Raw genomic sequence first — 20,650 nt, forward strand, 5'->3', positions numbered from 1 at the left:
GACATAATGCCAGAGTCTACTGCGCATGTGCAGGCCTCCGCTGGACCCCGGAGGGGTAAGTATACTATATGGGTGCAGTGTTTGCGATGTGGGCCCCCCTCAGACCTAGGGGCCCTAATGCACCGCACACACTGCATCCATTATAAAAATGCCTATGCATGGCTAACAGAGCATTCTGGCACTTGTAGTACTTAAACTGCCCGGTGACATCTCCAGTACGCATATCACTCGGAAATGGCTATGGCATTCATATTTCATGTGATTTGTGCTCACACTGCACGGTCTCCGCCGCGGGACTCTGGAGGGGTAAGTATACTATATGGGTGCAGTGTTTGCGGTGTGGCCCCCTCCAGTCCTAGGGGCCCTTGCGCACTGCACATACTGCACCCATTATAAAAGTGCCTATGCATGGCTGACAGAGCATGCTGGCACTTGTAGAACTTTAACTGCCCGGTGACATCTGCGGAGGGGTAAGTATACTATATGGGTGCAGTGTTTGCAGTGTGGCCCCCTCCAGTTCTAGGGGCCCTTGTGCACCGCACATACTGCACCCATTATAAAAATGCCTATGTATGGCTGACAGAGCATGCTGACACTTGTAGAACTTTAACTGCCCGGTGACATCTCCAGTACGCATGCACAAATCACTCGGAAATGGCTGCGGCGTCCATTTTCCATGTGATTTGTGCCCACACTGCAGGGTCACCACCGTGGGACTCCGGAGGGGTAAGTATACTATATGGATGCAGTGTTTGCAGTGTGGCTTCCCCCAGACCTAGGGGCTCGTGTGCACCACACACACTGCACCCTTTATAAAAACGCCTATGCCTGGCACTTGTAGAACTTTAACTGCCTTCAAGGTCATTCCACGACATGTGCCATGAAAAGGAATAGAAATTCTGTTAAAAAATAGACAGAGTGATTTTTTTGCATTTAGATACAGAATCCACCTAGCATTAAATAATACAAAAGTAATGGTAAAAATGTATCCACTGCTGTACAATGTTATAAGCCACCAAGGAGTTGTATGACCAAATAAAACGTATGAGGTGTTTTTTCTTCACTGGCATTTATAAATCCCAAAACGGACCACTCAGAATGAGATATGTGACACAAGTTCCATCACTACTAACCTAGTATAAGTAATAATGTAGTTTGCAGGAAATTTTACGTACAGTTAATTCAGTTACTGTGTGTTTTTCAATAATAATGTATGTAAAATTAGTTAATAAAATGCCTTATATTATATTATTAATAAATTACAGTTCTTGAATCATGTATCTTGTTTCTCTGTAGAGATCAGTGGGCATTCTCAGCAGGGTTCTCCCACAATGCACTGCGGCAGTAGGACTCTCCGTTCAAGGAGGCATTGTAAAGAAGCTCATAAAATGTCTGAAGGTAAATCTAGAATAAATATAATATAATTGACAAGAGGCAGGGTACAAAGATAACAACACCATCATGTCAACATGTATTCATAGAATGGGTGTGATGTCTCAACTCACATGACTTACAATTTCCCAATAGGAAAGATCTTGCATCATATATGAAAACTGTACAATTCTGTAAGTTAACCCCTTCACAGTTGAGGGTTTTCTCAGTCCTGTGGTGAGACCACTTTCAGCATTTGTGCTTGTCACAGTCCAAGATCAGTAATTTTGTATCTAGTATCACACAATTGTTTCTTTCAGAAGACTTGACATTTTTAGAAAATATTGTTAGTCTTTTTGCTTCATCTAATGCAACAAATAAAATGGAACCAAAATGGACAAAAAAGTGTTTTTATTTTTATATTGAAAATTCAATAAAGTTTTTTCTTTATAAACACCAGAAAAATAATTCATTTTCAAAATTAGCAACCATCAGAATTCTACGGGCGGGATGTAGTTAGGGGTCTATTTACTAAGTCTTGGTTGGAGATAAAGTGGATGGAGATAAAGTACCAGCCAATCGGCTCCTAACTGTCATTTTTCAAACCCAGTCTGTGACATGGCAGTTAAGAGCTGATTGGCTGATACTTTATCTCTGTCCACTTTATCTCTATCCAAGGCTTAGTAAATAGACCAGTTTGGCAGCCGTGTGGGATGCTGGCCGAATGCAGACTTTTTTTTTTAAAGCTGCAAACATGTACAAGGCATGTTTTAGCTTTGTACATGATTGCCCCTTTAAAAAAATGGCAGAGTTTGGCCGGCATCACACACAGCCGCCGTATTCGGTCTTCATTACATCCCGCCCTATATGTGGGTTTCCACAACAAAAACTTCTTTTGAAAATTGTTTGTTTTTGTTGTTTTTTACTCCAATTTGCCACCTCCATTTAAATGCTTACAATGCATAGTAATAACATTGTATCCAAACAAAGGGCCTTATTCAGGTTGCATCGCAACTGCGATGCAACTGCAATTTCTAAGATAATCCCATCCTGCGCACAGTTAATGCATAGTTAACGGCGCAATGTTAATGCACTAGGTTCGCATTAACTGCGAATGCCTCTTCTTGTCAATCAGGCAGAGGCGTTCGCAGTTAATGCAAGCCGGGAAGGGGGGGGGGGGAAGGGGTCGCGAACCGTTTCTGGGGCGGCACAGGCAAAACGGGGGCGTGTCGGTGGCATTTTCGGGGTGGCTGTGTGTAGTCACATGCAGTCACTCCGATCGAAATTATGATGGCGGGGAAAAAATTCAGCTTTTTAGCAGAATTTGCAATCCGTACTGAATAGGGTCCAAAGCGCACTATCTTTTTTTATTTATAAAAATATATATGGGAGATATTTTCCCTTAGCAACATGTCTGACAATAACTTATTTACATTACATGACATTTGGAATCTTAATTATTTCGAATGGCATTAGTACTGGATTTACTGAATGTTAATAACCCTTATTTGAATTTAATAACAATAACAGGAATCAAAACTGATGTACTAAATGACTGTTTAATGGCTTTCCGCTTAACACTTCAATGCAATACTAGCTACATGGACTAAATAAATGTTTCAATATTGTACACTTAAATCCAACAACTCATGTTTTAAATATTTGTTCTAAATAATTTACAGGTGAGCTAATTAAGTTGTCTTGCCCAATAGTTAGCTGATATGAAAAGTACTCATCACTTGTTAAGGTTAATTGGGACAGAAGGTTTGTACTGTTGTACTGTATGAGAGGTGTTTTGCATGTTAATGGCCTAGTGTGTTGAAGCACAAGTTTTTTTCAACTTGGGTAACATGAAGGGGCTGATTCTGAGTTATGAGCAAAGAAAAAAAAGCAAAAAGTAACTTTGCACCTGGACAAACCATGCTGCAATGCAAGCAGGGCCGGTTCTAGCCCTTGTGGCGCCCGGGCAAAAAAGGGGCGTGTCTTCATAAAGGGGTGTGGTCAATGTGCCCCCAGTAGTATTGCCCCGTTTGTGCCCCCAGTAGTATTGCCCCCATTTGTGGCCCCAGTAATATTGCCCCCATTTGTGGCCCCAGTCGTATTGCCCCCGTTTGTGGCCCCAGTAGTATTGGCCACGTTTGTGCCGCTTTAAAAAAAAAAAGATATATTACTTACCATCCCCGCTCCTGATTCCTGACCGCTGCTGCCCTCCGTCTCTGGCCGCTGGCGCCGCTCCTCTGATCTATGGGAGAGACGTCATGACGTCTCTCCCATAAAACTGCATAGACACTAGAGGTTAATCACGACCCCTAGTGTCTAAGTGACGCTCCCACAATGCAGTGCGCGATTACTTCATCGCGCACCGCACAGCAGTACCGGCACCGGTGGGGGGGGTCACTCTAGTAGCGGATCTTGCCATGGCAGTGGCGCCCTCCGGAAGACGGCACCCCAGGTAAAAGTACCGTGTGCCCGTAGCAAGATCTGCTACTGAATGCATGGGAGGTGAAAATTAATTTTTGCACGCAGGGTATATACTGGCTGTTTTTTTACATGTACTGTAGCCCAAGAATGCAGGACAGCTTTATTTTTACAGTGCAATTTAGATTTGAATTTGGACACGAACCTCTCAAATCTCTCTGCACATTTTACATTTGCCCCACCTGCAGTGTAACGTGGTTTTACCCAGGTGCACAGTCACTTGGGGGGAAATGTAATAGAGTGTGAGAATCAAAAACTGAGAGATTATGTGTGAGTTCTCTTCATTTTTTTTTTTTTAAGTAGCAATAATTTACATGGCAAAACCAGGTAGATTTTGCCATGTAATTGATTGTCACTTTAAAAAAAAAAAGGAGAACTCACAAAAAAATCTGTTTTTGATTCTCACACCCTATTACATTTCCCTCTTGGGGTGAGATTCAAATGACATATCACGCCCAATTTCCTTCTAAAATGATCTCCGTTATTGCACATATTGCGCCCATAGTGATCAGGTTTAGCTGTGTAAAGGGATGGGTGCCTCCCTACTTTGGAGGTAGCAAGCTGAAATAATGATACCACGCCCCTGAGGGCAGAAACAGAATGGGTGTGAAAAGGGGTGAAAAGAATTGAATCTCCCCCTTGGTCTTGTTTGCATTTCTCCCATATTTCAGTTATCTGTGATCTTATATCTTGAAAAATCAGGACATATAAATCTTATCTTTTTGGGGTGTATGGACTGCTCAGGTCCATTTGTGGGGTCCTGTGGCAAACCATAAAGACATTACTTGCCTGTCCAACTCATTTAAAAAAATGTACTATAGAACAATGTCTAGTTTTATGTACATGATTTACATTTAGGCACATTTACATCCAGCACATAAAAGCTTAGAAATTGTATGTCACATCCATGTCAAATCATGAGGGCACAAGAGTTGTACACTTCGTAATGGTTGCTATCTTGTTAAGCTAATTGATTAGGGATGCTATTAAATAATGATAATAATGTTTCATTATATTAAGTACAGTACATTATAACTCCATTCCCCTTCTACAGTATGTACTCCCCTTCTCCATCCACACCACTGCATTCTTATTTTTCATTAGTCAAAGCCGTGCTGTAGCTCATTATCTGTCAGCTGTCTCAACAGTGCTGTCATTTTCTTCATTACCTCAGTAAAGCTGGGAACACATCTATACAATTATCTGGCCGTTCTTTTGACCTTGGGGGAATGCCCGTTGGATTGTATAGGTGTGTACGCTGTCCCGACTCATTTGCTACGATCGATAAATGGTTAAAAACGCTCTGTAACACTTGGCCTCAGTCAGTTGAATCTTATGTGCAGTTCAATATTTAGCTGACGGGACAGGCCCATATTGGAACAGAAGTGCAGTGTGTACACATGTTCAATCGATATGTTGGCCGTTCTTGCAATAAAACACCTTCAGCAGGGCCGCCCATGTGGGCGTTTCCTAGCTGTATGGTCTCTCCTACAGCACTACATGTAAACACCAACTTGTTAAAAATGTTCGCCCTTTTCTCATTAATTAACAACGTATTCTGCCAAAACGTAATATTTTTTAGCAGAATACACTGTAACCTGAAAAAAATCTTTTAAATATGTATAACTTCATTACTGTATACCTTAATTCCTATAACATTACATTTTAATTAGTATATATTTAATCTATCTGATAAATAATCACTCCATACCTATTTCTGCCTCTTTTGCTTGAACATATAGTGGTATATGTCACAGCATCTAATTAATTCCCTTGCCAACAACACATCACATGTCACGGCATATGATTCCATTGCCAACAACCCATCATGTGTGAAAACCTCGGCCTGTTCCTATGTGATGCATTACTGCAAAGGAACCATATCAGCCACATATTCCACTATATGTTCACATCCAGAACTAGCAGCCCTCCATCATGCAGATTATGCCCAGGTCTGGTGACATGGGGAGTCAAAGGGGACGCCCGTACCAGGCCCCAAGGATCAGAGGTGCCCGGCCGGGATCAGGGGAAAAAAAACAGGCCAGCAGCACCTACTAACACTTTCTACACTGTCTGCTGCTAAAACTACACACGGTGAGATATTTTCTTTCGTTTTTGACTATATAGTCAAAATCGTAAGAAAAGTTAGTGCAGATCGCAAGGTGAAAGTCACCTTGCGATCCCGATTCAATCCCGATGCGCGGTCCCGCCAGGTCGGCATCGCAAGAAAAGATAGACTGTGCAGGCAAGTCAATCCTTGCTAGATCGGTGTACTATCTAGTTCATCTCACATGTCAATGACATCTCACATAAGCCAAAATCGTAAGCACACATAGTCCATATCTCAAGAAAAGTTAGTCAAAATCGGTGATGCTGGGCTCCGGGGAGTTCAAGGGAAATAGCATAGTCAAAATCGGCCATAGCAAGGATCTCACCGTGTGTACACACCGTAAGTCCGGGCGCACCAAACCCCCTTCCCCCCCCTCCCTTACACTGTCACTTGGTCAGTCCATCCGTTTCTGTCCCGGAGGTGCAAGCGGCCGGCGCAACGTCATGACGCTGCACCGGCCCTTCTCTGTTTCCTGCCGCCGCTGAGGAGCATCCCTGAGCCAGACTAGCACAGCACACAGCAAATGCCGGCGGCGGATACTAGCATTTAATATACAATACTGTATTCCACCACTTACAGATTGCTGCAGCAGCTGCCCGCAGCCCCACCACTATGCTGTCCATACAAGCAAGAGAGACACCCTGGCTGTAGCAATGGTGAGTCCCTCCTGGGTACTAGCACCCTCCGTCACCATTGCAACAGTTATGGCTGGTTCACATGTGTGTGTGTGTGTGTGTACACACACACACACACACACACACACACACACACACACACACACACACACACACACACGTATGTATATGTGTGAGTGTGTGTGTATATATGTATCCATATATGTGTTTATATGTGTTTGTTAGTGGCGTAAGTTTGCCCCAGGTGCCCGGAGGCAAGATAAATGTTGGTGCCCCCCCCCCCCCCCCTCTCCCCAAATAGCCTGCGGGCATCTGTGACTCTTCATTGTTTGGGTGATGAAAAGTCTGAATGCCACCATTTCTATGCATACAGTATATATGATTTATGTTTTGGCACAGTCTGTATAGCCCCCAGTACAGCTGGTAAAGCCATCGGCAACCTTAACCCTTCCCTACAATAACCACACTAGTAGATCTCACATTTTTAAAGTGTTTCGCCTACTTGAAATAGCAGTCAGAAGTTGAAAAAAATGTACTGTACACACACCACTTTCATTTAAAAACACACAAATTTTATTTAAAAATGCACAAACATAAACACACACTCACACACACACACACACACACACACACACACACACACACACACACACACATAGACCTACTAGAGCTAACGAGGAGAGTGCTTCACCCGGCCAGCTCTCAAAAAATCCTGGGAAGAGCCTGCGCGCTGCAGCTTCCCCTAGATTCAGCTTACTGTAATACCAAAATATTAAGAGGTAGCTGCAGTGTCACTGACACAGCTCCTCCGTCTCAAACAAGCAGGCAACTCCCCCCCCCCGGCCGCACTGTAACTCGGCTTCTCAGGCTCGCGGATAGATAATGCATCACCCAAGCTGTGCGCAGCATTAGGGGGGGTGCACCATAGGAGGGGTGTATCTAGCACCACCTATTCAGCATCCAGCACCACATATTGGCATTCCTTTCTATTCCATATGCACCTTAACTATATGGTTGTTTCTCACAATGGGAAACCTCTGCAGAAATGTATTCTACATGGGCAGACAGCGTCTTCAGTTGGTAGTCACTATTCATGTAGAATGTCACACAGTCCGGTAGATGCCTGTTTGTGCAGGAATATAACCAATGATCATACAACAGAGGTTCAACCAGACTTGTGTCACCTCCTGTTCTCTGTGTCTCTCAGCCACACCATCATCTCCCATCAAACATCTCTCAGCTACACCATCATTCCCACCCAACGTCTCTCAGCCACACCATCACCCCCCCACGTCTCTCAGCCACACCATCATCTCCTCCTCGCATATTTCAGTCACACCATCATCTCCGCCCTGCATCATCATCTTTTCTCTTCACCCACTCCCCAATTCTAAGAGCACGCTGCCTCCTCTGCCCTCATGCCAGCCTCCTCTCGTACTCCTGATGCCAGCAGCATTCAGACTACTCCTGTCAACCTCCTCTCCCTTCATGTCCCCCATATCAGCCTCCTCACTTACTCACCTTAAACCAGCAGCATCCTCCACTCACCCCTTGCTAGCCTCCTCTCCAACTTCCCTGACTCCAGCCTTCATCTCCCCCACCCCTCATACCAACCTCCTCACCCACTCCCCTCATTCCTCAGTATTCAGTCTCCTATCCTATTCCCCTTATGCCATCAGCATCCTCTCCCTTCATGCGAGGCTGCTTCTCTCCTTTCATGCACCCCTCATATCAGCCTCAACCTCTCCTCTTAAGCTAGCATCCTCCCCCTCATGCTAAAGTTTGCCTCCTGCCCGCCTTTCTAGGGAGGGCCATCTATGTGGTTGCCATCAGTGGTTACCATCGATGGTGATATGGAAAGTAACCATCAATGGCTGCCAACTATGAAGTGGATAACCATCGATGATTTCCACTATCGATGGTCATTCCTGTTTTTTTCACTGACTGGCCCATGGGCCAATCAGAATACAGGGACGGCGTTCTCATGTGTCAGGGGCGGAGCTATTCTTCCGTGTCACGGCACCCCATTAAAAAAAAAATTTGGTTATATCTTTCCATTGATGGAGAGAAACCATCTGGTTCACCCCCATCAATGGAAAAAGTATTCTACATTGGCCATAACCCATCAATGATTTTGAATCATCGATGGTCAACGGCCATCCCTACTCCTTTCAGTCCAGTCATCCACTCCTAACCTCAGTAGCACTCCAGCAGCCCAGTCACCCCCTCCCCTCAGCAACAGACCAGTCACCCACCCCCACTCTTTTCACCCTCCTGGCCCCTCTCAGCCTCAGTATGCAATGTAACGGGCCAGTTTTACACAGCAAGGAGTCTGTGCAGCTGCTACTGAATGCAGCTACTGCTGAACTCATGTGCCCGGACTTACTGGGAAGACTCACCTCACTGAAAAAAGCTGGGGTGTGCCTGTCCTGCCGTCCTCCCGGTGGCGTGGCCTGCTGGGCATTTGGGCCGCTACAACACTGGCATCCTCATGGTGAAGGCTGGCCTGGCAGGGGGAATCCAGAGACTGCAGTTACCTATGACCGGCGACTGCTGGGCTGTGCGTCTGCTTTGTGTGTGTTGTCCCTCCTCAGCGCAGGACGTCCGCTTCCCGGTCTAGTGCCAACGGGTGTCAGGCAGGAGGGTCTCGGCATCCACATGGTGGTTGCTGGGCTCCTCTTCACAGCACAGTGTCACGCCGTGCATACTCAGGCCAGTAGAGGGGGCGGAGCTGGGCTGCATACATAGCAGCCTAGGGGAGGACCGACATGCGGACTGACAGTGGCCAGCAGCCTTTCCTGTGGCGGAGGCAGGCGGGTGTGGAAAACAAAATGAAAACAAAAAAAATCTCATAAATGACAGGAGACAATGGAGGAGAGGCAGGACAGCCCAGTGGCAGACGCCTCCTTTGACACCGGGAGTTCCGCCACTGGTGTTTGTGCTCCAGTAATGGGTACAGGGAGATTTCAGTTTGTGCTTCAGCACAGGGGTCGAGGTGGGAGGTGGGGGGGAGGCCCAGTGATATCAGTATACGGGGCCCCAAGATTTCTGTTGACAGCCCTGATTATGCCCACAACAATAGCCAAAACATACAAAAAGTTATTCAATTGGTCAATTACATTTTTGTCTGTCAGTTAACCCATCTAATATTTTTCTAATATATGTAATGTTTTTGCTGTCACATTGCTTTTTTTCTCCCAAATCTTTGAGGCAGTGATGTTCTCCTGTACTGTACTTTCATTGCTTGAAGTATCTGGGGTTTGGATGTTCTTTTCCCCCTCTGCACTTTCATCTGAAATTTCTATTATATCTATATGAGAAGAAGAAAAAAATATGTTTAGCTAAACTAAATGTTTATTAACCCTTTCACTGACAGCTGACTAGCAGTATATGCTCACCATGGACACTGCTGGATATGTAGCCTGAACATATTATCCCTTTATCCTGGAACACTCATGAATTACATAGGTTTTGTGGCTGCTTAAAACCAGGTGAAATGCGGGCTTTTAGTCAGCCAGCCACAGAACCTGTGTACAGTAATTCATGAGTGTCCCAGGGTGTAAAGGGATAATATGGTCAGCCTAGGATATGGAAATTACTCAATGCCCCCCTGATGTACTTTCATTGACTTTCTGCCGTGTTAATTTATTCCATCTAGTTTGGTATGGGATCCGGACTCCAGGTCGACAACAAAAAGGTCGACACACCTTAGGTCGACGCCAATTGGTCGACACACCTTAGGTCGACATGGACAAAAGGTCGACATGGACAAAAGGTCGACAGGAAAAAGGTCGACATGGGCAAAAGGTCGACATGAGTTTCTTATGTTTTTTTTCTTTTTTGGAACCTTTTCATACTTAACGATCCACGTGGACTACGATTGGAACGGTAATCTGAGCGGAGCGGAGCGAAGGCACCATGCACGAAGCATGGCGAGCGAAACGAGCCATGCGAGGGGACGCGGTGCACTAATTGGGGTTCCCGGTCACTCTACGAAGAAAACTACATCAAAAAAACATAAAAAACTCATGTCAACCTTTTTCCATGTCGACCTTGTTCGACCTTTTGTCCATGTCGACCTAAGGTGTGTCGACCAATTGGTGTCGACCTAAGGTGTGTCGACCTTTTTGTTGTCGACCCTCAGTCCCAGACCCGTTTGGTATACCACAGAGGAGGCAGGGGTAAAGGAATATTTAGTATGGAGAAATTATTTACCTGAGATTCTTGTGAGTGCAATAATTACTGCAGGATTCATAACGGAATAATTCTACGGATCTTCACTATATATTCTTTCCTCTGGGATTTTTATCAGCATTTTTGATGTAAAAATGGCAATACCAGTGTAAGTTACATGCTGTCTAGAGTGATGTGCAGCGTCTCACTGTGTTTTTATTATACACAGCATGATGTGATGAGAATTGCATGCCATCTAGGTTTGCCATACAGTTGGAGACTTTTTATTAAAGATTGTTATATATTTTACCCCCCTCCTTTTTTCTTCCTTCCAACAATACTGCATTAAGCCATTTTGCTGTTGTTTTATACAGTGAATAGACTGGTGGTCAATGAATAATGATGATCACTTCTGCTCCTTGTTCTCTGGTTTTCTCCATTGTTGACGTACACTCATATTATGGAAGAAGGAATGCTGTTATCTTTCATAAGACAAGATAATATTTGAAGAATGTGCTTCACAGCAGGACTGTTGTTGGCTCATGAGTCATACGGCTGATTGATAGAAAAGGTCAAGGATATTACATCAATAGAAGATGCCAGATTCAGAAACATGAAGCGACAACAATTTACAATAGCAGCAATTTGACAGATATGATTTTATCACGTTTCTCGTTTAGAATTCCATTACTGACTTATATAGTAAGCAGGAAGAAAACACCATGAGCCTGATTGTGAGTCTTACGCAGCAGCATCACATGGTACTCTTTCCCTCCTGTACATTGGTTTGGCCAAGTATACAAGGACTGAGCACCAACCTTTAGCGTCCGTGCATGCTATAATACCGATTGGTGTGTCCTTATATGCCACCATCAGTCACACCATCAAAACTTGCGCCAGCCCTATGGCAGCTGCAGTGTCTCCATCTGACTGTGGTCTCCTATGCTTGCGATTGTGTGTCTGGAAATGCTGCCCAGCGTCTGTGTGCACAACTAGCCGCCTCCCAGTCACCACCTAGAGTGCCTATCACTGTTCCTCCCCTTTTTTTAACTAATCACAACAGCACCTTTATTATTATTATTCAATTTTATTTATAGGGCTCCACAAATGTTTTGCAGCGCCGTACAAAGGACAGTACAGGGAGACAAAACTTAGCATTACAATAAATAAATTACAAAAATAGAGTGCAGGTAACAAAGAGCACCACACATTCTCAAAACATAATACAGCTTAGATGCAGGGCTGTCTTAACAGCAGTGTAGGCCCCTGGGCACAGCAATGCACTGGGGCCCCTACCCATGCTCCAGCGGTAGGGATGGGGGGAGCTATCAGGGGATGTTCTATCTTCTGCTCAGCATGTAGGACCTGGAGCAGTAATTTCTGCTTATTGCTCCTTTACTGCACAGATGGTGGGAGATGGGGTGGGAGGGAGAACACTAACTGTGGAAGGGGGCACTGGTCTGAATGAAGGGGCCCTGGTACATGACTTCCAGGGTGGCAGGGGGTGTTTAATACATAGGGGAGGGGTGGATAGTGGAGTGGGCTTAATATTCATAATTTTCTGGTGGGAGGGCAGCTTGCTGGACTGCAGATATCTCAAGTTACTGGAATTGATTTCTTAGCTTTGAATGGGATAACAAACTAGAGAGTCCCACCTTTCAAAATGTACTGGGGACTTGGGGATCAGAGTTCAGGAGCCAACGCAATCCACCAACGAAAATATAACACTGTATATTAGGCAAGTGTAGCTGGTGCAAGGACCATCTGCTTGAAGGCTGTTATCGCTGGTTCTGGCAATAGTAGAGACAAGCTACCAATGTCCACCAAAAGGAGATACTCACTGCTTTTGGAGTATACCCTCATAAAAACTCTAAGTCAGACAGAACCCGAGATATCTGGCTGGGAAGAGCAATTAACAGGCTTGGATGGGGACCACTGCTTTAAAGTCCGATATCTCGTTCCCCAGGGCCGATTTTAAAAAATCTGGTACCCCTGGAAATAGGGGACCCTCAGCTATCAAGGGCTACGGCCCTTATATTCCTGGGACCCTTGGGCAAGAGCCCATTGAGCCCATACAAAAAGACGGCCCTGCTTAGATGTAAGTAGCGAGGGAGTAATCAATGTACTACTTGGGGCTGGCGGCTATAGATAGAGAGGAGCTTTTACCAGTAGGAGAAAAAGCAGGTAAAGCTGGTCGCTCAGTGAAATGTGTTGAGAAGAGGGCTTAGACAACAAGGAGAAAGAGGGCCCTCCTCTGAGGGGGGCGACGGACAGATGACATGAGGTGCAAGCAAGCGGGAGGAAGCCTGATGGCAGTATGCAAGCAAAGCAGAGATGTTCAAGGCATGGGGCAGGGGAATGGAGGAGCAGCCTAAGGACTAGGTTATGCATCAGAGGGGTACGCTTTGATAAATAGGTGGGTTTTCAGTGCCCATTTGAAGCTTTGCAAGGTCGGAGAGAGTCTAATGGAACGGGGGAGCACATTCTATTGAAGGGGTGCACCACGGGCAAAATCTTGAACTCGTGCATGGGAAGCAGTGACCAAGGCAGAGGAGAGGCGACGGTCATCAGCCAACTGTAGTGGGCGGAAGGGAGTGTGAAGGGAGAGGAGGTTGGAGATGTAGGGAGCAGTGGAATTAGAGATGGCCTTGTGTGTGAGGGTTAGGAGTTTGATGAAGATTCTGTAGGGGAATGGGAGCCAGTGTAGATTTTGTAACGCGTGTGCAATGGGCATTTCCAGAAAGTTGTGTGCATGCATAGTTGCAAAAAATTTCTCAATTACGTATTGCATGTGGATTGTGGGCCTAATTCATGTTTGTAAACAATAGCCACGCAATAGAGCAATGTGCATGTGTAGGATTACCATACTATCCCTTTAAACTGGGACACTCATGAATTACATAATTTCTCTTACTGGTTATAACCAGGTGAAATACAGGCTTGAAGTCTGCTGAGCCTATGCATAAGCCAAGGTGCCACTGCAATCCTGCTCACAACAAGGATTTCATGGAAAAGTGATTGACAGGAAGTGGCCATTTGGGGGTGTTAACGGAGAGTTTACAGTGAATGGTTAGGAAAACGCAGACGTGTCATGGCCAGTTTCTGGGGTATATCTGCCATCAACTGCGAGCAAGAGTGTGCAAAAAAAATGGCACCTGTGTAGATACTGCTGTGTCCAGTCTGGGCAGCCATTGGCCTACCCATAACCATGATGTTCCACATTTTTACACATAGGCTGCGAATGTGTACACAATTGTGTATGAGTTTTCAATGGCTCCAGTGGGCGTCTCCTTTCATTCCTGGGTGGTAGCTTCACTTGCTAACATTAGCAGCTCTGTAGCCTAGAAAAAGGCAATTGCAATTACATCTGCGTATAAACATAAATTACTGTAGGCCCTGTATGCAGTTCTGAATCAGGCTCCATGTGAATGTATTGAGATTCATCCCCCAGAGGAAAACAAAGCACCTCCTCTGTTTTAGTGAGAGTTTTATGCCCAGAACTATCAATGATTTCCTGAATGAGTGATTGTTTATACTTCAAAACTCTATGGCAGTGATTAATCATCTGATTAAATATCAGCATTGTACAAATGTAGAAGATCATCACACAGCGATTAAAAACACATGTAGCAGAGGTAATTATGTTAGAACAGTGATCGCCAACCCGTCGCTCGCGAGCTACCGGTAGCTCGCCGTAGTATTTTCGGTAGCTCGCAGAGTGCACGGGCTTGGGCAGTCATTGGCACTCCTCCTCCCTTCATTTTTAATATGGTGTCGACTGTCACGCAATCAGAGCAAGCGGACTGGCAGCGGTGGCACCTGATTGGCTGCCGGAACACAGGCTTTGATTGGCTCACTTACTGGTGCCATATTTCAAATGCCCGCCGTCGCTGCCGGAGGCTCTGTCACCCTCACCGCAGCTGCTATCCGGACTTCACAGGAGAGGCGTGCACTGCGCTCTCCTCCCCTTCCGTCCCTCATGCAGGAGGAGCAGCACCAGCAGGGGTAGAAGAAGCCAGCAGCGGTTAGCACTGTGTGGGGCACTGTATCTGGCACTGCGGGGGGGGGGGGGCATTCTATCTGGCACTGGTGGGGGCATTGTATCTGGCACTGGTGGGGGCATTGTATCTGGCACTACGGGGGGCATTGTATCTGGGGGGGCATTATATCTGGCACTGTGGGGGGCATTGTATCTGGCACTGGTGGGGGCATTGTATCTGGCACTGGTGGGGGCATTGTATCTGGCACTGCGGTGGGCATTGTATCTGGCACTGCTGATGGGCATTATTTATTTGTGTATCTGGCACTGCTGGGGGACATTATTTGTTTATCTGGCACTGCTGGAGGGCATTATTTGTGTATCTGGCACTGCTGGGGGGCATTATTTGAGTATCTGGAACTGCTGGGGGGCATTACTTGTGTATCTGGCACTGCAGGGGGTCATTACTTGTGTATCTGGCACTATGTGGGGGGCATTATTTGTGTATCTGGCACGACAAATTGGGGCATTACTTGTGTATCTGGCACTACTCGGCGGGCATTTATTGTGTATGTGGCACTACGTGGGGGGGCATTACTTGTAGTTTTGAGGCCACACCCACTTTATGAGGCCACACTCACCTTTGTGATGTCACACCCACTTTCACAGGAACGCACGCATTGGGGGGGAGGGGGTAGCTCTTCCAGAGGTTTTATTTATCAAAAGTAGCTCACACCCCAGTTAAGGTTGGAGACCACTGTGTTAGAACATCTGCATTGTCTGTGACAGAACTTGGGATGCTAGTACTAAAAGTACTGTAACTTAGGATATGATTCTGAGCTGATCGATATAGCCTGACTGCACATGGTCGCAATATGCATGGGCAGCGATTCACTAGCGACGATAGTCACAGAGAGGATTTATTTTCACAGTGACTGCCAGACAGCGACCGTTCAGTATGTGGGAGGTAATGGGGAGTTGTGGCAAAAACACAGGCATATCTCAACCATTTTTGGGGCATGTATCTGCCTGTAACTGAGATCCTTACTTACATAAATCTGAATAGGTGCCAGCACATGTGTCACGCCTTGGTTTGGCTTGGGTTGGTGTGGGAGGCTGGAGCTGAAGCAGCTGGAGTGTGGAGTAAGCACGGAGGCTTAATTCAATTCCTACTCATGGAGTGATGTGCACAAATGGAAGTGTAGGTTAGTGGACGAGAGAAGAAACGTTGGTGCTCTAGCAGTGGCTGGCCGAAGGCGTGAGAGAGTAAGAAATAACTTCATTGTACAGCAAAGTCTTCAACTTGAATTCACAGCTGGAAGCAAGTAGCGGTGGCTGATTGCAGGAATAAGCTGGGATGCTGGAACTGAACTAGAGCAGAGCAGATAACTGGATCAGGGATGGCAACTAGGTAGTTGTTTGAGTTCAGAGTCTCTGTATTTTACAAGGTTAGAACTGGAGAGCAATGGAGAAACAGAGACATCATATAACCAATCTGAAACTGGATTAATGGACTGGAACCATACTGACATCTTGGTACCAGGGAACTTAGCACAGAGCTGCATTCACTGGAGAAGAGACATTGGGGGTCATTCCGAGTTGATTGCTCGCTAGCTAGTTTTAGCAGCCGTGCAAACGCTATGCCGCCGCCCACTGGGGAGTGTATTTTAGTTTAGCAAAAATGTGAACGCATGTGCAGCCGAGCTCTACAAAAACAGTTTGTGCAGTTTCAGAGTAGCTCTGAACCTACTCAGCGCTTGCGATCACTTCAGCCTATTCGTGTCCGGATTTGACGTCATACACCCGCCCAGCGAATGCCCAGCCACGCCTGCGGTTTTTCAGACACGCCTGCATTTTTGCAAACACTCCCTGAAAACGGTCAGTTGACACCCAGTAACGCCCCCTTCCTGTCAATCTTCTTGCGGACTGCCAGTGCCAGGGAAAACTTCGCTAGAACCTGAGCACAACCACAAAGAGCTTTGTACCCGTACGTCGCACGTGTGCATTGCGGGGCATACGCATGCGCAGAAATGCCATTTTTTCACCTGATCGCTGTGCTGCGAAAATCGTCAGCGAGCGATCAACTCGGAATGACCCCCATTGTACTGGTAATTTAGGAGTGGCCAGGCTGCTCCCTTTATAGGTGTCAGTATCTTGCTATTAGCTGCTGTGATCAGCTGACTGAGAACAGTTATTGGAATGGCTGAGAATGATCAGGTGACTACTTGCAACATGGATGTGCCCATGTCTGAGTTTTGGAGAGTACTCTGGGAAGGAGTAGGCAGGCCTGAACCCTGGAGGGATGGAGAAAGAGCAGAGTGCTGGCAGTGCCCAGAGACAGCATGACACTGAGGGAAGTGCTCTGCAGCTGCAGTGTGGACAGCCCTCAGTGTCCGCCAGAAGTGAAGTCCACATACAGATCCCAGCGCTACCCGTGAGTGGCGTGAGGGCACACTGAGAGTGGACTGTAGCACCAGCCAGGAAAGGCACTGCAATGGTAAATAAGATGTTTTAGCGCTATGGATCATGACAGCATGCAACTACTTTTCTGGTTATACTCAGAGAAAATGTATACAGCTTTACTGAGCAAACTGCTATCATTCTCTGCATCAGTTTCTTGTCTTTATGAGGCCAATACTCATGGGAAAATCACACTGCTGTTTGTACTCAAATTGGTTTTATGTTGTTGTGTTTCATACATAAGTTTATTATGAAGACTAATTTGTGAAATCCAGTTTGAATAAGCCCTAAGGTCAATTTAATGGAATTTCATATGCTTGCAACACATGCTGTATTTTCTGTGTACCCTTACATTAGTATCTTGAAAAAGAACCAAATGTAGAGTGGTTCCGGTATGAATGGTCGATCATGTTATGGTCGACAGTCATTAGGTCGACCACTATTGGTCGACATTGACATGGTCGACATGGACACATGGTCGACACATGAAAATGGTCGACACATGAAAGGTCGACACATGAAAAGGTCGACATGAGTTTTTTTACTTTTTTTGGTGTCGTTTTTTGCGTAAAGTGACTGGGAACCCCAATTAGTGCACCGCGTCCCCTCGCATGGCTCGCTTCGCTCGCATTGCTTCAGGCATGGTGCCTTCGCTCTGCTACCGCTTCGCTCGGCCCAGATTACCGTTCCAATCGTAGTCCATGTGGATCGTAAAGTATGGAAAAGTTCCCCAAAAGAAAAAAAAGTAAAAAAAAATCATGTAGACCTTTTCACGTGTCGACCATTTTCACGTGTCGACCATGTGTCCATGTCGACCATGTCAATGTCGACCAATAGTGGTCAACCTAATGACTGTCGACCATAACATGGTCGACCATGTGAACGGATACCATGTAGAGTACAGCAGTACATTTCTACCACGCTGTCTGTCCAAAGCTCAGTTATGTACAGTACTGTAGGTTTATTTATTTTTATTCAGCGGTCACCTATTCTCTGGGCTTTTTAGATTTATGTAACAGTAATTTCAGTTCTGACTAGTTTCTCCATCCTGTCATTGCAGATACAGAGGTATAAAATGTCTAGTTGGTAAAGTAGAACATAATTTTTTCTAGATAAGGAATAAGTACAATCATATGATGCTTTACGGCAAAATGTCACCCCACTCTCCTTTTAATACTCTTATGCCAATGTACCCATCAGTCATAACATTAAAACCCCTGACAGGTAAAGTGAATAACATTGATTACCTCATTAGAATGGCACCTGTCTTGTGGTGGGATAAATTAGGCAGCAAGTGAATAGTCAGTTCTTGAAGTTGCTGTTGTGGAAGGAAGAAAAATGGGCAAGCATAAGGATCTGAGCAACTGTGACAAGAAACAAATTGAGATGGCTAGATCACGGGGTCAGAGTATCTTCAAACCGGCAGGTCTTGTGAGGTGTTCTTGGTATGCAGTGGTTAGTACCTGCCAAAAGTGGTAAAAGGAAGGAGAACCAGTGAGGCAGAGAGGGGCTTATGTGCATGTGGAAAGAATGCTATGCGGTCTAGTCCTATCCCACAGAAAAGGTGTTATAGCATTGATTGCTGAAAATGGTAATGCTCGCTATGACATAAAGGTGTCAGAACACAGTGCATAGCAGCTTGCTGGATGTGAGGCTACATAGCCGCTGATCAGTCAGAGTCTCCATGCTCACCCCGAAAGCACTTACAATTGGTCCATGAGCGTCAGTACTAGACCATGGAGCAGTGGAAGAAGGTGGCATGGTCTGATTAAATATCTTTTATATCATATGGAATGCTGGGTGCATGTGTGTCATTTACCTGGGGAAGAGATGGCACCAAAATGTACTATGAAGGCAAACCAGTGGAAGCAGTGTGATGCTCTGGGTAATGTTTTGCGGGGAAACCTTGAGTCCTGGCATTCATGTTACTTTGACATGTACCACATTTCTAAACATTGTTGCAGACTAAGCACACCCCTTCATGGCAATGCTGTTAACTGATGGCAGAGGTCTCTTTTAGCAGCACTCTGCCACGCTGCAAAAAGTGTTCAGGAATGGTGGAATGGTTTGATGAATATGACATGAAGAGTTCAATGTGTTGATTTGGCCTCCGAATTGCCCAGATCGAAATCCAATTGAGCATCTGGGGGATGTGCGGGAAAAAGAAGTCTAACCTATGGATACCCCACCTTGTAATTTACAGGACTTAAAGAATCCGCTGCTAACGTCTTGGTGCCATATACCACAGGACACCTTCAGAGGTCTTGTAGAACCCATGCCTCAGTGGGTCAGAACTATTTTGGTGGCACAAGGGGGACCTGCTCAATACTGGGCAGGTGGTTTTATTGTTTTAACTGATCAAAATTAGAAATTAACGGGTTTGGTTCTCGGGGAAAAGAACCCACCCAAACATTGCAATCCAAGCCGGGATCCGAGTCCGGCACGGGACTTCCCGCCTTACTCGGATTCCAAAGCGAGGACGAAAGTCATATTCCCGCTGTCAGATTCTTGAGGGTTTTGGATTCTATATAAGTCCCCGTACATAGGCGCCATCTTTACTCCGGCTGTAGAGAGTGTACTGGATGGACGTGTCCATCTCAGTACTGTGTTGTCTGGTGTGGGGCGTGTGCTTTGTCTGCTGTATATGAAAGGGGTGTTCTCTCTGTCTGCTGTATCTGAAAGGGGCGCCCTCTCTGTCTGCTGTATCTGAAAGGAGTGCTCTCTCTGTCTGCTGTATCTGAAAGGGGTGCTCTCTCTGTCTGCTGTATCTGAAAGGGGTGTCCTCTCTGCTGACTCTGAAAGGGGTGCTCTCTCTGTCTGCTGTATCTGAAAGGGGTGCTCTCTCTGTCTACTGTATCTGTAAGGGGTGCCCTCTCTGCTGTATCTGAAAGGGAAGCTCTCTCTGTCTGCTGTATCTGAAAGGGGTGTCCTCTGCTGTATCTGAAAGGGGTGCTCTCTCTGTCTGCTGTATCTGAAAAAGAGGTGCTCTCTCTGTCTACTGTATCTGAAAAAGGAGTGCTCTCTCTTTCTGCTGTACCTGAAAGGGGTGATCTGTCCGTCCATCCAGGGGCTCCGCCCCAGTGTAAAACCATAATAATAAAAGCTAAAAACAAAAAGAATAAAATTTTAACTCTAAAAAAATATAAATACAGATGGAGCCACGCTAGTCGTGGCTCTGTCTGTGACTAGGCGCGCCCGCCCGGGTGTGCCTATCGCCAAGAGTGTCCCCGTCCGGCTGGGCCTGCGCGCCCGCGACGGAAACGTGCCCCTATCATTTGAATGGAGAGCATCTCCGCCCGTGCGCCCAGACAGAGACACCCAGAATGGAAGCATCTCTGTGCACTCCCAGCGTGACTAGGCAGACTGATCGCCTAGTCACGTCGGGAATGTACGTTTGCGATGGAGCCGCCTCAGATGAGCGCGGCCCCATCTGTATATTTTTTG

General features: G+C 45.9%; 1 protein-coding gene across 6 annotated transcripts in view; it reads left to right on the forward strand.

Annotated features, from left to right (window-relative positions):
* TTC12 (tetratricopeptide repeat domain 12) overlaps positions 1-20,650 on the forward strand; it is a 344,406-nt gene that overhangs the window by 294,346 nt on the left and 29,410 nt on the right. For 5 of the 6 annotated variants that reach the window (XM_063943179.1, XM_063943178.1, XM_063943180.1 and 2 more), the window contains one exon: positions 1,297-1,398. The exons of the other annotated variant lie outside the window; for it this stretch is intronic. In XM_063943179.1, the coding sequence (XP_063799249.1) occupies positions 1,297-1,398 (102 nt within the window). The remainder of the gene's footprint in view (positions 1-1,296; positions 1,399-20,650) is intronic. 6 annotated transcript variants of the gene reach the window in all.

This window comes from Pseudophryne corroboree, chromosome 10 (genome assembly GCF_028390025.1).
Source record: "Pseudophryne corroboree isolate aPseCor3 chromosome 10, aPseCor3.hap2, whole genome shotgun sequence".
Classification (NCBI taxonomy): Eukaryota; Metazoa; Chordata; class Amphibia; order Anura; family Myobatrachidae; genus Pseudophryne; species Pseudophryne corroboree.